At 36.5% G+C, this 13,400-nt stretch overlaps 1 protein-coding gene across 9 annotated transcripts in view; it reads right to left on the reverse strand.

The window, feature by feature from the left end:
* The window catches only part of THSD4 (thrombospondin type 1 domain containing 4), a 348,910-nt gene that overhangs the window by 37,753 nt on the left and 297,757 nt on the right, over positions 1–13,400 (reverse strand). For all 9 annotated transcript variants that reach the window (XM_072870146.1, XM_072870150.1, XM_072870148.1 and 6 more), the window contains one exon: positions 2,354–2,529. In XM_072870146.1, the coding sequence (XP_072726247.1) occupies positions 2,354–2,529 (176 nt within the window). The remainder of the gene's footprint in view (positions 1–2,353; positions 2,530–13,400) is intronic.

Raw genomic sequence — 13,400 nt, forward strand, 5'->3', positions numbered from 1 at the left:
GAAAAAAGTCATGCTATGCTAATGGTTTTATGAGCCAGCAGAGCACACATATGCTTCAAGGTTTCACTAAATTTGTCACACCGATTAATACCAACTAGGGATTCAGACCTTTGTTTCTCCTTGTGTCAAAATCACTTTTTCCTTGCCAAATATAATAGCTGTTCCTCTAAACTCTGTCCCTCAGAGATCATTCACTTTTGTGAACCATCTAATAATGCATTGCCTGTAATATTTTTGGTAAGGGTTGGTCCTTCCCATGTCACTTTGTTATCCAAAAAATACAACCTCTTTGTGTTTGGTCCTGAGAGAACTGAGCACTGGGAAGCTGCCTTTAGCAGAAGAGCACCCCCCACCTTCCAGAACCAGGACCTTGTTCTTAAGATGGTTCCCATGGTTTTTCCATCACCTTTCTCAAAACAACTGACAGGCACATGTTATAAAGAGCTTAACTGACGAAGTCCCTATGAATATATTGTCACAGGTTTCCTGCAGGAAAATACCTGGAATTATACAATAGTTTTGCTTTGAGTCAGTGGACCTAAGTCTTTGTAGCAACGTATACTTCACACTTGGACAAAACTTGCATTTCTTTTTATCTTGCTAATTATAACCTGCTGTAACTTAGGGAGCCTTTTCCTCTACATTTTTAGAGTGGAAGAAAGACGGCATGATCTCAGGAAAAATGAACAGAAAGCCATTTGGAGTTCCCATCTGCAAATCTCTTCATTTTTCTACACAGAGCATAAAGATCATGAGTATGGATGAAAAGAGGATTACATGATTCAGGAACTGGAAGACAAAGTCTGAAAAAAGACATCTGTATCTGCGCAGCTACAAATTTCAAACCTGTAAGAGAGGTTGTGTCATACTGATGATTTATTTTCTTTCATCTAGCACTATCCATTTTTATCTTCCCACACTATATTGAAAAAGACACTAAACTATAATCTTATAATGAACTGTAGTATTCCTCATATCTACAAGAAACATCTCAGATAAGAGTCCAGTCAAATTAGATGTGCCAATCCATAGTAGCAGCCACAGAGCAAAACTGATAAAGCTATGCCCATTGTGACAGCTTTCTTATAGTCATTGCAAAAGCAAAAAAAGAAAAGACTAAGCCTAAACTAAAATATTAAAATATGATAAATTTAAGCTTAAAGGGTTTTTATGGTAGTACTTTGAAAATCACTGTTTAATCCATTTCCTGATCCTTTTCTCACTGGATCATTACGTATTAGGCATCAATCAGCTGACAATAAAAACTTGAGACCAAACCTCAGCTCACAGCATCCGGTAACTACACAATGACACGTATATTTTAAAAACATGGAGTCTGCATTGCAGAATCTAGGAGCCTAACCATTTAATCTTCCAGGCTTTTGCCAGTATTACATTGGAATCAGTCAGAAATTATCCAAAAAGAAGTAATGTTTACATAATTATCACTGCTTCATTAAGACACTATATAGCAAATGGGGAATAACTTTGCCAACATCTAACTTTTCCCAGCTGAGTAATCAGGGTAGTTACTATTCATTTTTCTATGAAACAACCAGCACATTCACTTTTCCACCCCATATTGCACTTAAGGGCAAAAAAGCTGTAGCTGGATGAAACAACCGTATCACCAGTTAGTCTAGTTTTTTCAATGAATGGATTTTACCATGTGAAAGTGTATAATCTCAGAATACACCATTTATCTTTGAATTAGTTGTAATCAATTCAGTTATTTTTTTTATTTCAATATGATGCAGTAAAAGTCCCATCTGAAGTAAACAATTTTTTCAATATGATTCCCCCCTCTTAGCCACAATTGGTGTTCTCTCTTCCCTTCTCAAATGGCTACTATCTATGGTCTCCTAGCACAGCTTCGTATTAAAACTGCTCTGCTTCTATAGTTTTTTTGACTTATGCTTCTTCTAAAGAAAACTGAGATGGTATCACTCTGTGAGAGGCCTTGTCTGATTCAGGTATTTGCTTCAGTTCACTGTAAAATTAAACTATGCCAAATTTGCTTGAGGAGGAAAGTATCCGGAGAAAATCCAGTTCACAAAAGAAACCCCAGACATTTTTATGCTTTATCTCTATTTTACTGAACAAGTAAAATTGGTTTTACTGGATCAGTAAAGTCTGAGAGAAAAAGGCTTCATCGTTATTTAGATTTCCAATATCTGGGGCAAGATGGGAGCAACAGCAAGCAATAGTAAAATATAAAAAATAATGTTTCAAAATTAAGGAACAAAACAGTAACAAAGTATTGGTACTGAATGCAATTTTAGTGTTGCATGTTAACAATGAATTGAACAATTTTTTTCCATCAGGAAGATTAATCTAAATACAAGAAACTTACATAGACATCAAGGACTTCATTTGTTGGACCATCAGCTAAAAACGACTCTCCTGCAGTGCTGGAGATTTCATTTGGGCGTTTATAAGTGAACATTGTCCCACCACCTTCATATCTCCCAGGTCGATCAATTGCCCAGTTTCCATTGATGATGGACCGTCCTGATCGACTCCGCAACGCTGTAGAGGATGGGGACAGAAACACAAGGACTTTGATCAGAGGAAATCACCTTCACATACTGGTGCCCAATCAAATCCCCAAAGGTGCATTACACTGTTAGGTGCTCTCTGATGGCAGGGGACAAAGCTGTGTGGGTGTTGAAAAGAACAGTTATATTAGTAGTTGTGCAAAAAAACCCAAGCTTAGAAAACTTTGACCAAACACGTGATTATGTTTATACTGCAAAAAAAAAGAAAGAAAAATCAAAGATAGCTTGGAAACTTTTTTCAACAGTTTCTCATAGGTTGTCATGTGACTCTCAGCCAGCCAGCAGCATAGACTGAACACACATGGATGCCAAGGAATTGGTTTTCCTCCACTTCTTTCCCACTGAATTGACTATTTTGTGATCCCACTTCCTTCCCACTGAATTGACTACTTTGTGATTTAGACAGAACAAAACACAGAGGCAGATACAGAAAATCAGTACATTATACAATGCAGAAGCACCAAACAATTTAGGGACACACGGGTATCCTGGGTTGCCAAATATTCCGGTTATTCTTCATAAAGCCATTTGGCTACTCCCTCCATTTCCTTTTCAGAACACAATTTTTTTGCCAGAACATCTGCAGAGCCCTGCTCTTGCAGCACTGTCTGGAAGGATGAGCTCTCTAAAAATGCCAGTAGGATCTCTTGCTAAGGAAAAGTGACTTTGCAAATCGCATACTAGCCAGGGAAGAATAAAATATGGATTCAATATCCTGTTGTGCAGTACATTCCCTTTGTCATCATGGGCAGGGTCACTGATTTCTAGGTGCCTCTGTTACTTCTTGTTCCTACTTCCTTTACCTGTCCATGTGACTGTAATTTTAAGTCTTAAGGTCAGAAACTCCTGCCACATACATGTGCATAATTTTGTGCAATATTACAGTTACATATTTTAAAATATAGTAGTATCTTGAGGCTGAAACCACATCAGACATTGTTTAAGTAAACAGGAAAGACATGACCCTTTCTCTAAAGGCTCTACTCAAAGATTTTCAATTTTATTACAAAAGAATTTGCTTTAAAATACAGACTTTAAAACAGACAACAAAATCTACTAATATCCTTGGCTGTATGTCATGGTTTAACCCGGGCAGCAACTAAGCCCCACACAGCCGCTCGCTCACTCCCCCCGCAGTGGGGTGGGGGAGGGAATCAGAAGAGTAAAAGTGAGAAAACTCGTGGGTTGAGATAAAGACGGTTTAATAGGGAAAGCAAAAGCCGCAAAGTAAAACAAGGAATTCCTTCACTCCTTCACATCAGCAGGCAGGTGTTCAGCCACCTCCAGGAAAGCAGGGCTCCATCACATGTTAACAGTTACTTGGGAAGACAAGACGCCATCACTCCGAAACTCTCCCCCTTCTTTCTTCTTCCCCCAGCTTTATATGCTGACAATGATGCCATATGGTCTGGAATAGCCCTTTGGCCAGTTGGGGTCAGCTGTCCCAGCTGTGTCCCCTCCCAGCTTCTTGTGCCCCCCCAGCCTACTCGCTGGTGGGGTGGGGTGAGAAGCAGAAGAGGTCTTGACTCTGTGTAAGCACCCCTCAGCAGTAACTAAAACATCCCGGTGTTATCAACACTGTTTCCAGCACAAATCTACTATGAAGAAAATTAACTCTACCTCAGCCAAAACCAGCACATTCTATATTGCTTGGCAATTTACTTTTTAATGCAAATTCAAGGTACAAGCTTTGAACTTAAAAAATTTTAGTGTCAAGGACCCAGTTATTCCAGAGACTGTTTCTTCTTTGTCCTGTCACAACAACTGTGATACTCAGTTAAAATGCTCTCAGCATTATACACAACTATTTATGCTGCTGGGAAAAATTTAAAAAGCCTACTTGTATGGCCTAAATGATGGGAAATTAAATTTATGCCATTAATTCCAAAGTAATACACATTAGAGAAGAAACTTAAATTGTTCTTACATATTCCAGACATCTGAATTGACTGAATTAATCAGTAGAAGCAGTCTTTCTGCTTTTACTGCAGGCCTCTTGGTGAAGAACATCAGTGTGACTGTGTGGTGAGAAAAGGTCACAAAATGTCAACGTAAAGGCGTGTTATGTTAAGATAAAAAAAAGACAGCAATAGAGAACCACACTGCAAATATAATTATTCTTTATATAAATTAGTGATTTTAAGTGCAATAATGTTGCCACATTTCAGAAACTGTGTCAATCACTTCATTACTCTTGAGTACCTTCTGTATTGAGAAAATTCCATAGTTACAGATAAAGATGCAGACAAATACACATATGGATTAGAAATCAATTATTCCAATTAAAAACGAAAAAATAAGGGAAAGTAATGAAAAAAAAAGGTTTGTAAATTAAAAAAGAATACTTTTCACACAATGTGGGTCTATAGGCCTATCAGCTTCAATCCAACAAGAAGGTGTTGAGGGGAACACTTTAATAAGATTCAAGAAGGGACTGGAGTGGTAGATTTTTTTTTTTAATTAATAAAAGTAAATAGCTGCAAAGGAACATGCTGATATTGAAGGTTTGAACTTCATAATATCCTACGTATATTAGGCTAAGACCTATAACGTGAGCAGATTATTTTATGCTTGCCAACTGCATACTCTTACAATACCTTATGAAATACCTTGGTGTTGGTCACTACAAAATACAGGGAACTGGACAGATCACTACCTTGATCCACAGAGCAAGTTCTGCAACCCTACTAGAAGACTGAGCTGATAACCAGTCTTAAAGACAACCCAGCACAGAACTCAGAACAGAACCCACCGGGTGATGGGATAGTGACACTGTCAGTGTCCTTGCCTTGTTAAGTTGCAAGATTCAAAGTCTTTTTCTCCTATGGGAGTGGTTGCTGCTGACTAACCAACTATTTTAAATTTACTTACTATTGATGAAATTGTTTATAGAAGACAACATTGTGGTTTTTGATAAACTTTGTAAATAGTGTTTAGATACCATCATGTACTTATGTCTCTTGTAAGTCCTTACCATTGTTACTCGTTAATGAAAAAGCAATGGTTCGTTAGACAAATTAGGCAACTTCAAGTATCAACCAACCAGAATTTTCAGTTATGATTGCGATTTCAAGTCAGTTTGCATTAGTTCGCCTTGTAATACATGCAGAAACAGAGGTATGCAATAATAATATATTATCTAACTACTACTAATAAATTTGAATTGCAGTTGTATGGGCTTTATTAGTCATCCCTGCACTAAACCGATACAGTCACACCTCTAGAGAGGCTAAGGACTCAGCAACCTACTTTTTCAAAGTGGGGTAACAAATGATATGAGAACATGTATGCAATCTGTAAATTTAAAATATAAATTAGTTTAGTCTTTATTATTAGTGTCCCAGTTTGTTCAAGAAAAAATTTTAATAGGATTGAATCTGTTTTTCATTAAAAGGAAAATAAGGTAGTAACTGAGCAGAATGGGTATAAAAGGAGATAAACTAATTTAAAAGACTTTATATTACTGCTTTCCCTTCTTTCTACACTGTAAATAATTTCTTTTTTCATCATTCCGGACAAAATGTGAGAGGTAGGAAGGTTAAGGATTAAAGTAGTTGGCTACCACCAGTTCTGAGCCTGTGAGAAAGAAGCCCATATTGTTGACAGTCTTTACTTTCCAGGAAATACATAGGACTGCCCCTGGACCACTTGTCCCTGTAAAGAGCCTTGATGGGTGAAGTTTCAGACTTTTACTTCTCCCTATGCAAAATACTTGGTGGATTTGACTGGCTAGACAGAGCTGCACCCACATAAACTCAGAAAGCATGAGTCACGGTGGAGAACTTCCCACCTTTTTGGACTTCTGAAGGAAAGAAAAGTTAGTCTGTACCATTCCCCAAAGAGCACTAAAATAGCTGGCATAATCAAGAACCTGGTACATTTCCTTTGCAACTGAAGTAAAAAATTTAAATGACGTTAATGGCTCTGGATCAGACCCTGTAAAAATGTATTTACACATTTTGAAATTTTATTATTTTACTTAATGCTACATGTTTATTTTCCCAAGAGCTATCATACATCCACTTGCTTCCCAGGTCTCGTTTTCTGACACATTAACAAAACAGTTTCTATACTGTGACCATTAGTTGAAAAACATTTTATACAACATCGGCCGTGAAAATGGCATCATTACTCATATAGTGCTGGGAGGAAAAATTACGGCTCACATACTATTGCATACAGGTTAAATATGAAATCCATTCACACTGTTTACATGCTATTTACACTTGATACATTGTAATTCAAACAACTGTGGAATAAACGCTTCTGCAAAATCTATTTGAGACTGGTTTTACATTGTTTTTTAATATGGAACACTTCCTTAGCTTTATGATCTGAGTATTTTTTCCTATATTGCTGCTAAACAAATGAAATAAATGAATTATCAAGAGCTCAGAAAAAAGAAAGAGAGCTGGCTAACATTAAATTGTTGTTAATAACGAAACTGTAGAAAGATGGCTGTCTGAGAAACTGAGAGTCCATTAAACTTTCATTTCAAATCCATCATGTGACAGGTCTGAAAGAGGCCTCCCCATAAAAAGGAAAAATGTGCCTCTTTTATGTTTTGATCACTCCGCAGCTACCACCTCAACTGTGCCCCCTGAAGAATTTTTATGGTGCTAATATTTTTAGCTAAAGCATGAAAGATTATGAAAAGCTTTACCATCAATTCCTCATGAGGAATTCTCATACAGTCTGTAGCTGATTTCATCTATCTTTCATCCCGGGATCAGCTTCTTAACTAAAACTGTGTTGTTTACAGTGGCCTTCAGTAATGTTTTGTACTAGAGATACGGAATATCTCAGGATACAAACTCTGATCAACACTTCTGCTTGGGCTACAATTCTGTGGCAAAACAGACCATACGTTAAGACTTTTATTTCAAGTATCTGAAGAGCATTAATTAATTTTCTACAGTTCAGCTTACGGCTCTCCTTTTAAAGACGTTTTGCAGCTCCTGTCTTCCTGTTTAACAATTCTATACAGCCTCCCCTACAACTCGGAAAAAAATAGCGAAAAATAGTTTAAATCAAGGGTAGTTGATGCAGTGGTGCATCGGAGTGAAGTTCTGTAAACAATGAACTCGCATCCACTTTAAAGGTCAGTATTTCCAGTTCCAAGTTATGTTTGATGGTTTATAAGAGTAGCTTTTGTAATCCTAATTTCAACTACATCACTGCAATCAGAAAATTAAAAAATCAATTTCTGCACTACTTTAAAGACAATTCCATTACCATAGTTCCCTTTTATTGCATTTTTCAATCTTGCCAACTTTCTCGATTCTAGCTCACAACATGCTTCAGCTCCTGAATGTTAGCGACTACTTCATACTCTCAGGTGAATTTGAAAAAAACAACCAAACAAAAAAACCCTACAAAAAAGTTTGTAACACTCAGAACTAGAACAATATACGAAGATGTGAACTTAGTATACATCAAAACTAGGCTACAAGTAAAAAAGACCCCAGTATTATTATTATTGTGAAAAATGTCATCCAGCCTGTATCAAAACTTTCTATAAAACTTTTAAATATGTAACAGCAAATTAAGGATCTTACACAGGAAAAAATGCACCGCTCCTTACCACTTACTAACCCAGCTGTTCTGGCATAAATCAGGCACTCCTCTTTCTCCTTTCCCTTCAGCTATAGCTAATTTAACAGCTAAGGTAAGTTTTGGTGGTCCAGTTTTTAGAAGTTTCACTCAACTTTTTCAAATAGGCGATTTCCTTACTAGAACTACAGCATCTCATTTACAGTATTAGCACCAAAAAAATACCCCAACCAACCCACCTTTAAAAAAATCAGTGTGTGGATACAATTCAAGTAAAAACATTTGCTCTTCTGCTCCAAACTCTCCTACCTTAGATTAAGTGCCTAGTGCTGCTCAAGCAGATGGAGAGGAATTTGGAAAAAGTTGATAGCATCGCATATCTCCTGAAGACAGTTTTCAAAAACGTGCTCTCATTTCCATGACAGCAGCTAATACACATATTATTAGACATAAGGTAACTGCTTGATTAATTTTCTGCTCCTCTGTAGTCTCCCTATTTCCAGAATTATTGTCTGCTCTTTAATGACCCAGGGTCCCACTTGGTTAAAACTGACCAGAAAGTCTTTCTAGCCCTTCTCAACTCTGAAAACAGAGTAAACAGCTGGAATTCAGCCATCTTAAGATGATTCACCTGCAATATAATAAATGTTAACCTGAACAATAAAATAACTCACTCTCTGTCATGAACTGTATGTGTGAAAATAACTGCCTTGATGAAAGAAAAATATCATGAGTCAGTCACAGTTAAGTAATGGTGAGTCAGTAAAAGAATATTACATGTACAGATCCATTGCAGAGGTTAGAGAAGTAACTCTATATGAAAAATCCCAATATACTTCCAGATACCAAGTTCAGTTTGAACAAAATTATTTTCCAGATTTTTTTAAGTACCTAAATTAGTAATAAGACTCATTAAATCTACAGCAGAAAAAGATTTCAAGACTTCCAGAACTTTTCATTTCATAGTAAGTTCACATTATGCAAGAAAAGCCTCTTCTCATGGCATTTTCCTAAGTCTTAATTCGAGGAAAAGCCCAAAACATTTGCTTGTGAAAATTAAAGTTCGCATAAACTTGATGTAAAAATACATTCAGCTTGAGTTACAGGGCAAAGGTTCATATCACATCTTAATTTATCTCATTATTATTATAACATAATACAAGAAGAAGGACAGAAAGAAAACGAGCAATTAAATGGCAACACATGGCAACTATCTCTATAAGATATGTAATTTACAGTGTATTCATGTTAATGTGTCAGGTATTGCCAACATTACACATGTGGAATTGTTACATACCATCAGACAACATCACTTAAAGATACTCCAAAATATGGAGAGAAAAACCGGGTCTCTGTTTTATTCAGCTTACTTAAATACTTCTGAATATTGACAGGAAAAATGACAGAAAAAGATTCAAGTACTTGCAATAAAGGTAATAATTAATTAAAAGTAAAATCAATAGCTTAGCATTAATTACTAATATAAACATTTTTACACATACAAAGAAAAGAACCTAAATTTTATAGATGACTGTTTAGCATGAGTGAATGACTTAAAATCTAATAAATTGGTTTTGAACATCTACTGTGAAGGTGCTAGACAGTTTTCAAGGGCAACAATTCTGGGCAGCAGAGTATTTACAGGGAAAACTTACAGTGAAATTTTGGAACAAACCATTAGTTGGGATCTGAATTTGGTGGATGGGTAAGGAAAGCAACAATTTTGTAGAACTATGTGAAGGACGGCTATCTGAGCAACTTCAACAAATAGCAACACTGTGCAAGGTAAAATAAGAGTTTTCAATTTATTTATCCTCATGTTCCTCAAATGTAGGTTTTGATAGGTCATTTATGTACACATTCAGTTTTAGTCTACCCAATGACAAACACACCTTATATTATATAAAGTATGTCCGGTCTTGCATTACAAATTTATAAAATAGATGCTAAAAGCTTTGTATGATCCAGAAAGAATATACCTGCACTATTCCCAGCACAAAGTCCCACCTGTGCTTCAGAAACGGGAAACATCCCAATCCATATCAGCAGTTTGATACATTTTGTAAACGTATTGCTGAATGACTCCTATTTTTCTAACCACTTCATATCTGAAGAGGAATATTTCATGTGTGGGCCTGGTACCTCACTATCTGCAGTACATTTTCACCCAAAATCACATAGGCACAGTACCAATAATAAAATGAAACCTCTTAAACCTGGCAACAGCACTAATAGTCAGAGTAATACAGTATATTTATTGTCTGTCCTAAGGCCTTTTTGTCTGGGAGAACAGTGTCATAAGTCCTAGTTAATTGCTTTACAAACCACATAAAGTCTTTAGACAGACAGAATCAAAATTATTTCCCATATATTAAAATTATTAAGTGTCTCTCATTTAGTCCTGACCCAAAGAGAGAGAAGCAGAGAGTAGTTCCTCTCTTCTGGGAAGAGGACTGCATGCTTGCAACTGTGGTCAGAGGGAAACAAAGTGAAGACTTGTGCTGTTGAAGTTAATTGCAAATATCTCGCTGGTAATTTAATCCAGGGAACCTTGACAAGCTGCAGATGCACTCAAGATGCAAGTCAAAGACTGATAAAACATGGTAAAAAATTATTTAATAAATTTTCTCAACAGAGGCACCTACAAAAGGCGAGTGGGCGAGATGGATGGGGGTCTCAAGCCATGTTTGTTTTGCAGCTGCCAATTAAACCAAAGCATCTTATAGGTAAAGTGTAGCAACTGTCTTATTTTTACAGTTGAGCACAATTTTTACTTGACACATCACATTTGGAGCATATTTTTGGTATTTTACTTTAATAAGCATTTAAAAATAAATTAATCTGTTGCCACTTAAGTAGAATTAAAGTGTAAGAATGTTTTGGCTAAACCAGTTTTCTTTAGAAACAACAACACCCTCCCAGCATCTTTAAAGAAAGTGCCCAGAAAACAGCTGCAGTAAATAATAGGACTACTTCTGAATAAGCACTACGATGAAAGAAATGAAAGAAATGAAAGAAACACACAACGCTGATTTATTTTTCCTGAATGAAAACACATTATATGGAGCTTTCAGAGACAAATCTAAAATGTTCACACACTGGATTATAACAATCAGTACAGAATGGTACAGCATCTTCTACCACTAAACCATAAAGATACCCTTTGGTGAAATCTCCTGTGAGATAAGTCAGTCAGTTTCCTGGTAAAAACCATGCATAACTTGGCAGTGGGGAATACAAGAGTACGAGAGACTTGGTAGTGGGGGGGTTTGTTGGAAAAGTCCAACAAATGGACTGCATCAAGCTGGCCATTAACTCTGAACAGCACACACTTACAGCCTGTTGACCAACTGCCATACCACAAGTCTAACTCCCAAAACCACTGGCTACTTCTGAATGTGTATAGATTGTAAAACTCTCTCTCCAAAAGTACTTGAAGACAACTTTAGATACTTTAAAAAAAAAAAAAAAGACTCAGTTTACAAAACATAGCTTGCCTTCATGCCTGTCAGCCTTGCAGTATGGAATACACAATAGAATTCAAGTCAATAAAGAAAGAGCATATTGACCAGAATCTAGAAATACCGTAAGTCATAGTATACAGCTACTAGGCAACTTAGTACAGAGGTACTAAGTACCTCTGATGCATAAAGAGAAAAAAAGCCAAATGCCTAGAGACTCAATAATCTACAGCTTTAAAATAATGAAATATGCATTAGTTCAAATGGATTCTCTGAAATAACTCCTTTCCAAAAGCACAGATATTTGCTGATTATTAGAACACACCTTAGTTACAGAATATTTAGGAGCAATTTGGCATACTTCTTGTGAACTGAATTATGTATTATTTGCCTCTGACCTTTTGAATTCAAACTCCTATTGAGGTAATGGCAAAGCTCCTACAGGACTCTGAGCTTAATTCAAGAAATATTAGTAGGGCTAAGAATCTTGTAATCAGCAAGAATCAAATGATCTTTAACAGTCTGATCCTACAAACCCCTTATTCTAGAGCCAACTGAGGATATTAGAAAATGGTCAGCAGTTCACTGACCGGGCCCTAGATTAGTATCAGATTGTATACACTCAATCTGAAGACAGTATCTCTGCAGGTGGGACACCTTCATCTCTTGCACTGTATTTGGTTTCTTCACTGGCAACCAAGACAGGGTAAGGCTACAGGTCTTCCATGACAAAAACGAATCATCTTCTAACCGTGCATAGCTGAGACAAAGTGTTGCTGAACTTTCAACCACTTTGGAAGTTCAAATCCACTACTGGTCACTTTAACAGTGTTAGAAAGGACCCATACCAGAGAGTGGGACTTTCCACTGGGAAGTACTATATGACCTTACACAATCCTAATGCAGAAGAATACTTTCTAATACAAACTTCAGGACAAAAAAACCCCTGTGTATGCCTCCACTATTCCACAGTCCAGGGAGGACCAGAAGCAAACATAATACAAAAGCATAATATGACTTTTCATGTGTTTTTTAGATCCTGACTGAAACCAAGAGCAAGCTGGATCCTGTGGTACTTCCAGTCCTTTTTCAAAGCCTAGGAACCAGAACCTTCTGCACAAGTATCCAAATTTGAGATATTTGGATCTGGGAAGCATCTGAAATTTTGGTTCTATGCAGCTACCCAAAATAGCGTAATATAGACCCCTATCCTTACAAATCTTAATCATTTTTTCACCTAGTAGGAACTTAAAAATCTACTTTTTAGAAATCCAACAAATATCTTTCCTTACAGCTTTAAACAGCTGGGGCACATGCTTATTTCCCAAAGATATTGTTGCATGTTATCCATCAACTGAGTAGGAGTCATAACATTGCCAATTAGGTATGACACATAGTGTTATTGCTAACAATAGCATTCAAGCAATTGCTTAAATATTTTCATAGTAGAGAGTAGATAAAAATGGAGATAAAAATACCAGATTTGCAATACTATTACAAGGAAATGATAATTCAAGTATACTATTATTTCCAAGGAAAGACTTATGTGGTTTTCTTTCTTATCTAAAATATTAACAGTAGACTTCAAATCAACATTATGTTCTTCAGCATAATCCTGCTCAAGGAGTTATTCTGATATTGTACTTAGGGATTTATCATATTATATCAAAGAAATCCTGCTTCATATGAGAATAAATTTGAAACAGTGAATTGCATTAAACTGATTTTGCTAAGTTTGTCCTGAGGTTCTACTTTGGCAGGTTTTATCCTTCCACAGTGACACAGTCAAAAAAAGCCAGTACAAGAGATTCCTGCTCTGCTGTCCTAG

The sequence above is a fragment of the Ciconia boyciana genome, chromosome 8, assembly GCF_034638445.1.
Source record: "Ciconia boyciana chromosome 8, ASM3463844v1, whole genome shotgun sequence".
Classification (NCBI taxonomy): domain Eukaryota; kingdom Metazoa; phylum Chordata; class Aves; order Ciconiiformes; family Ciconiidae; genus Ciconia; species Ciconia boyciana.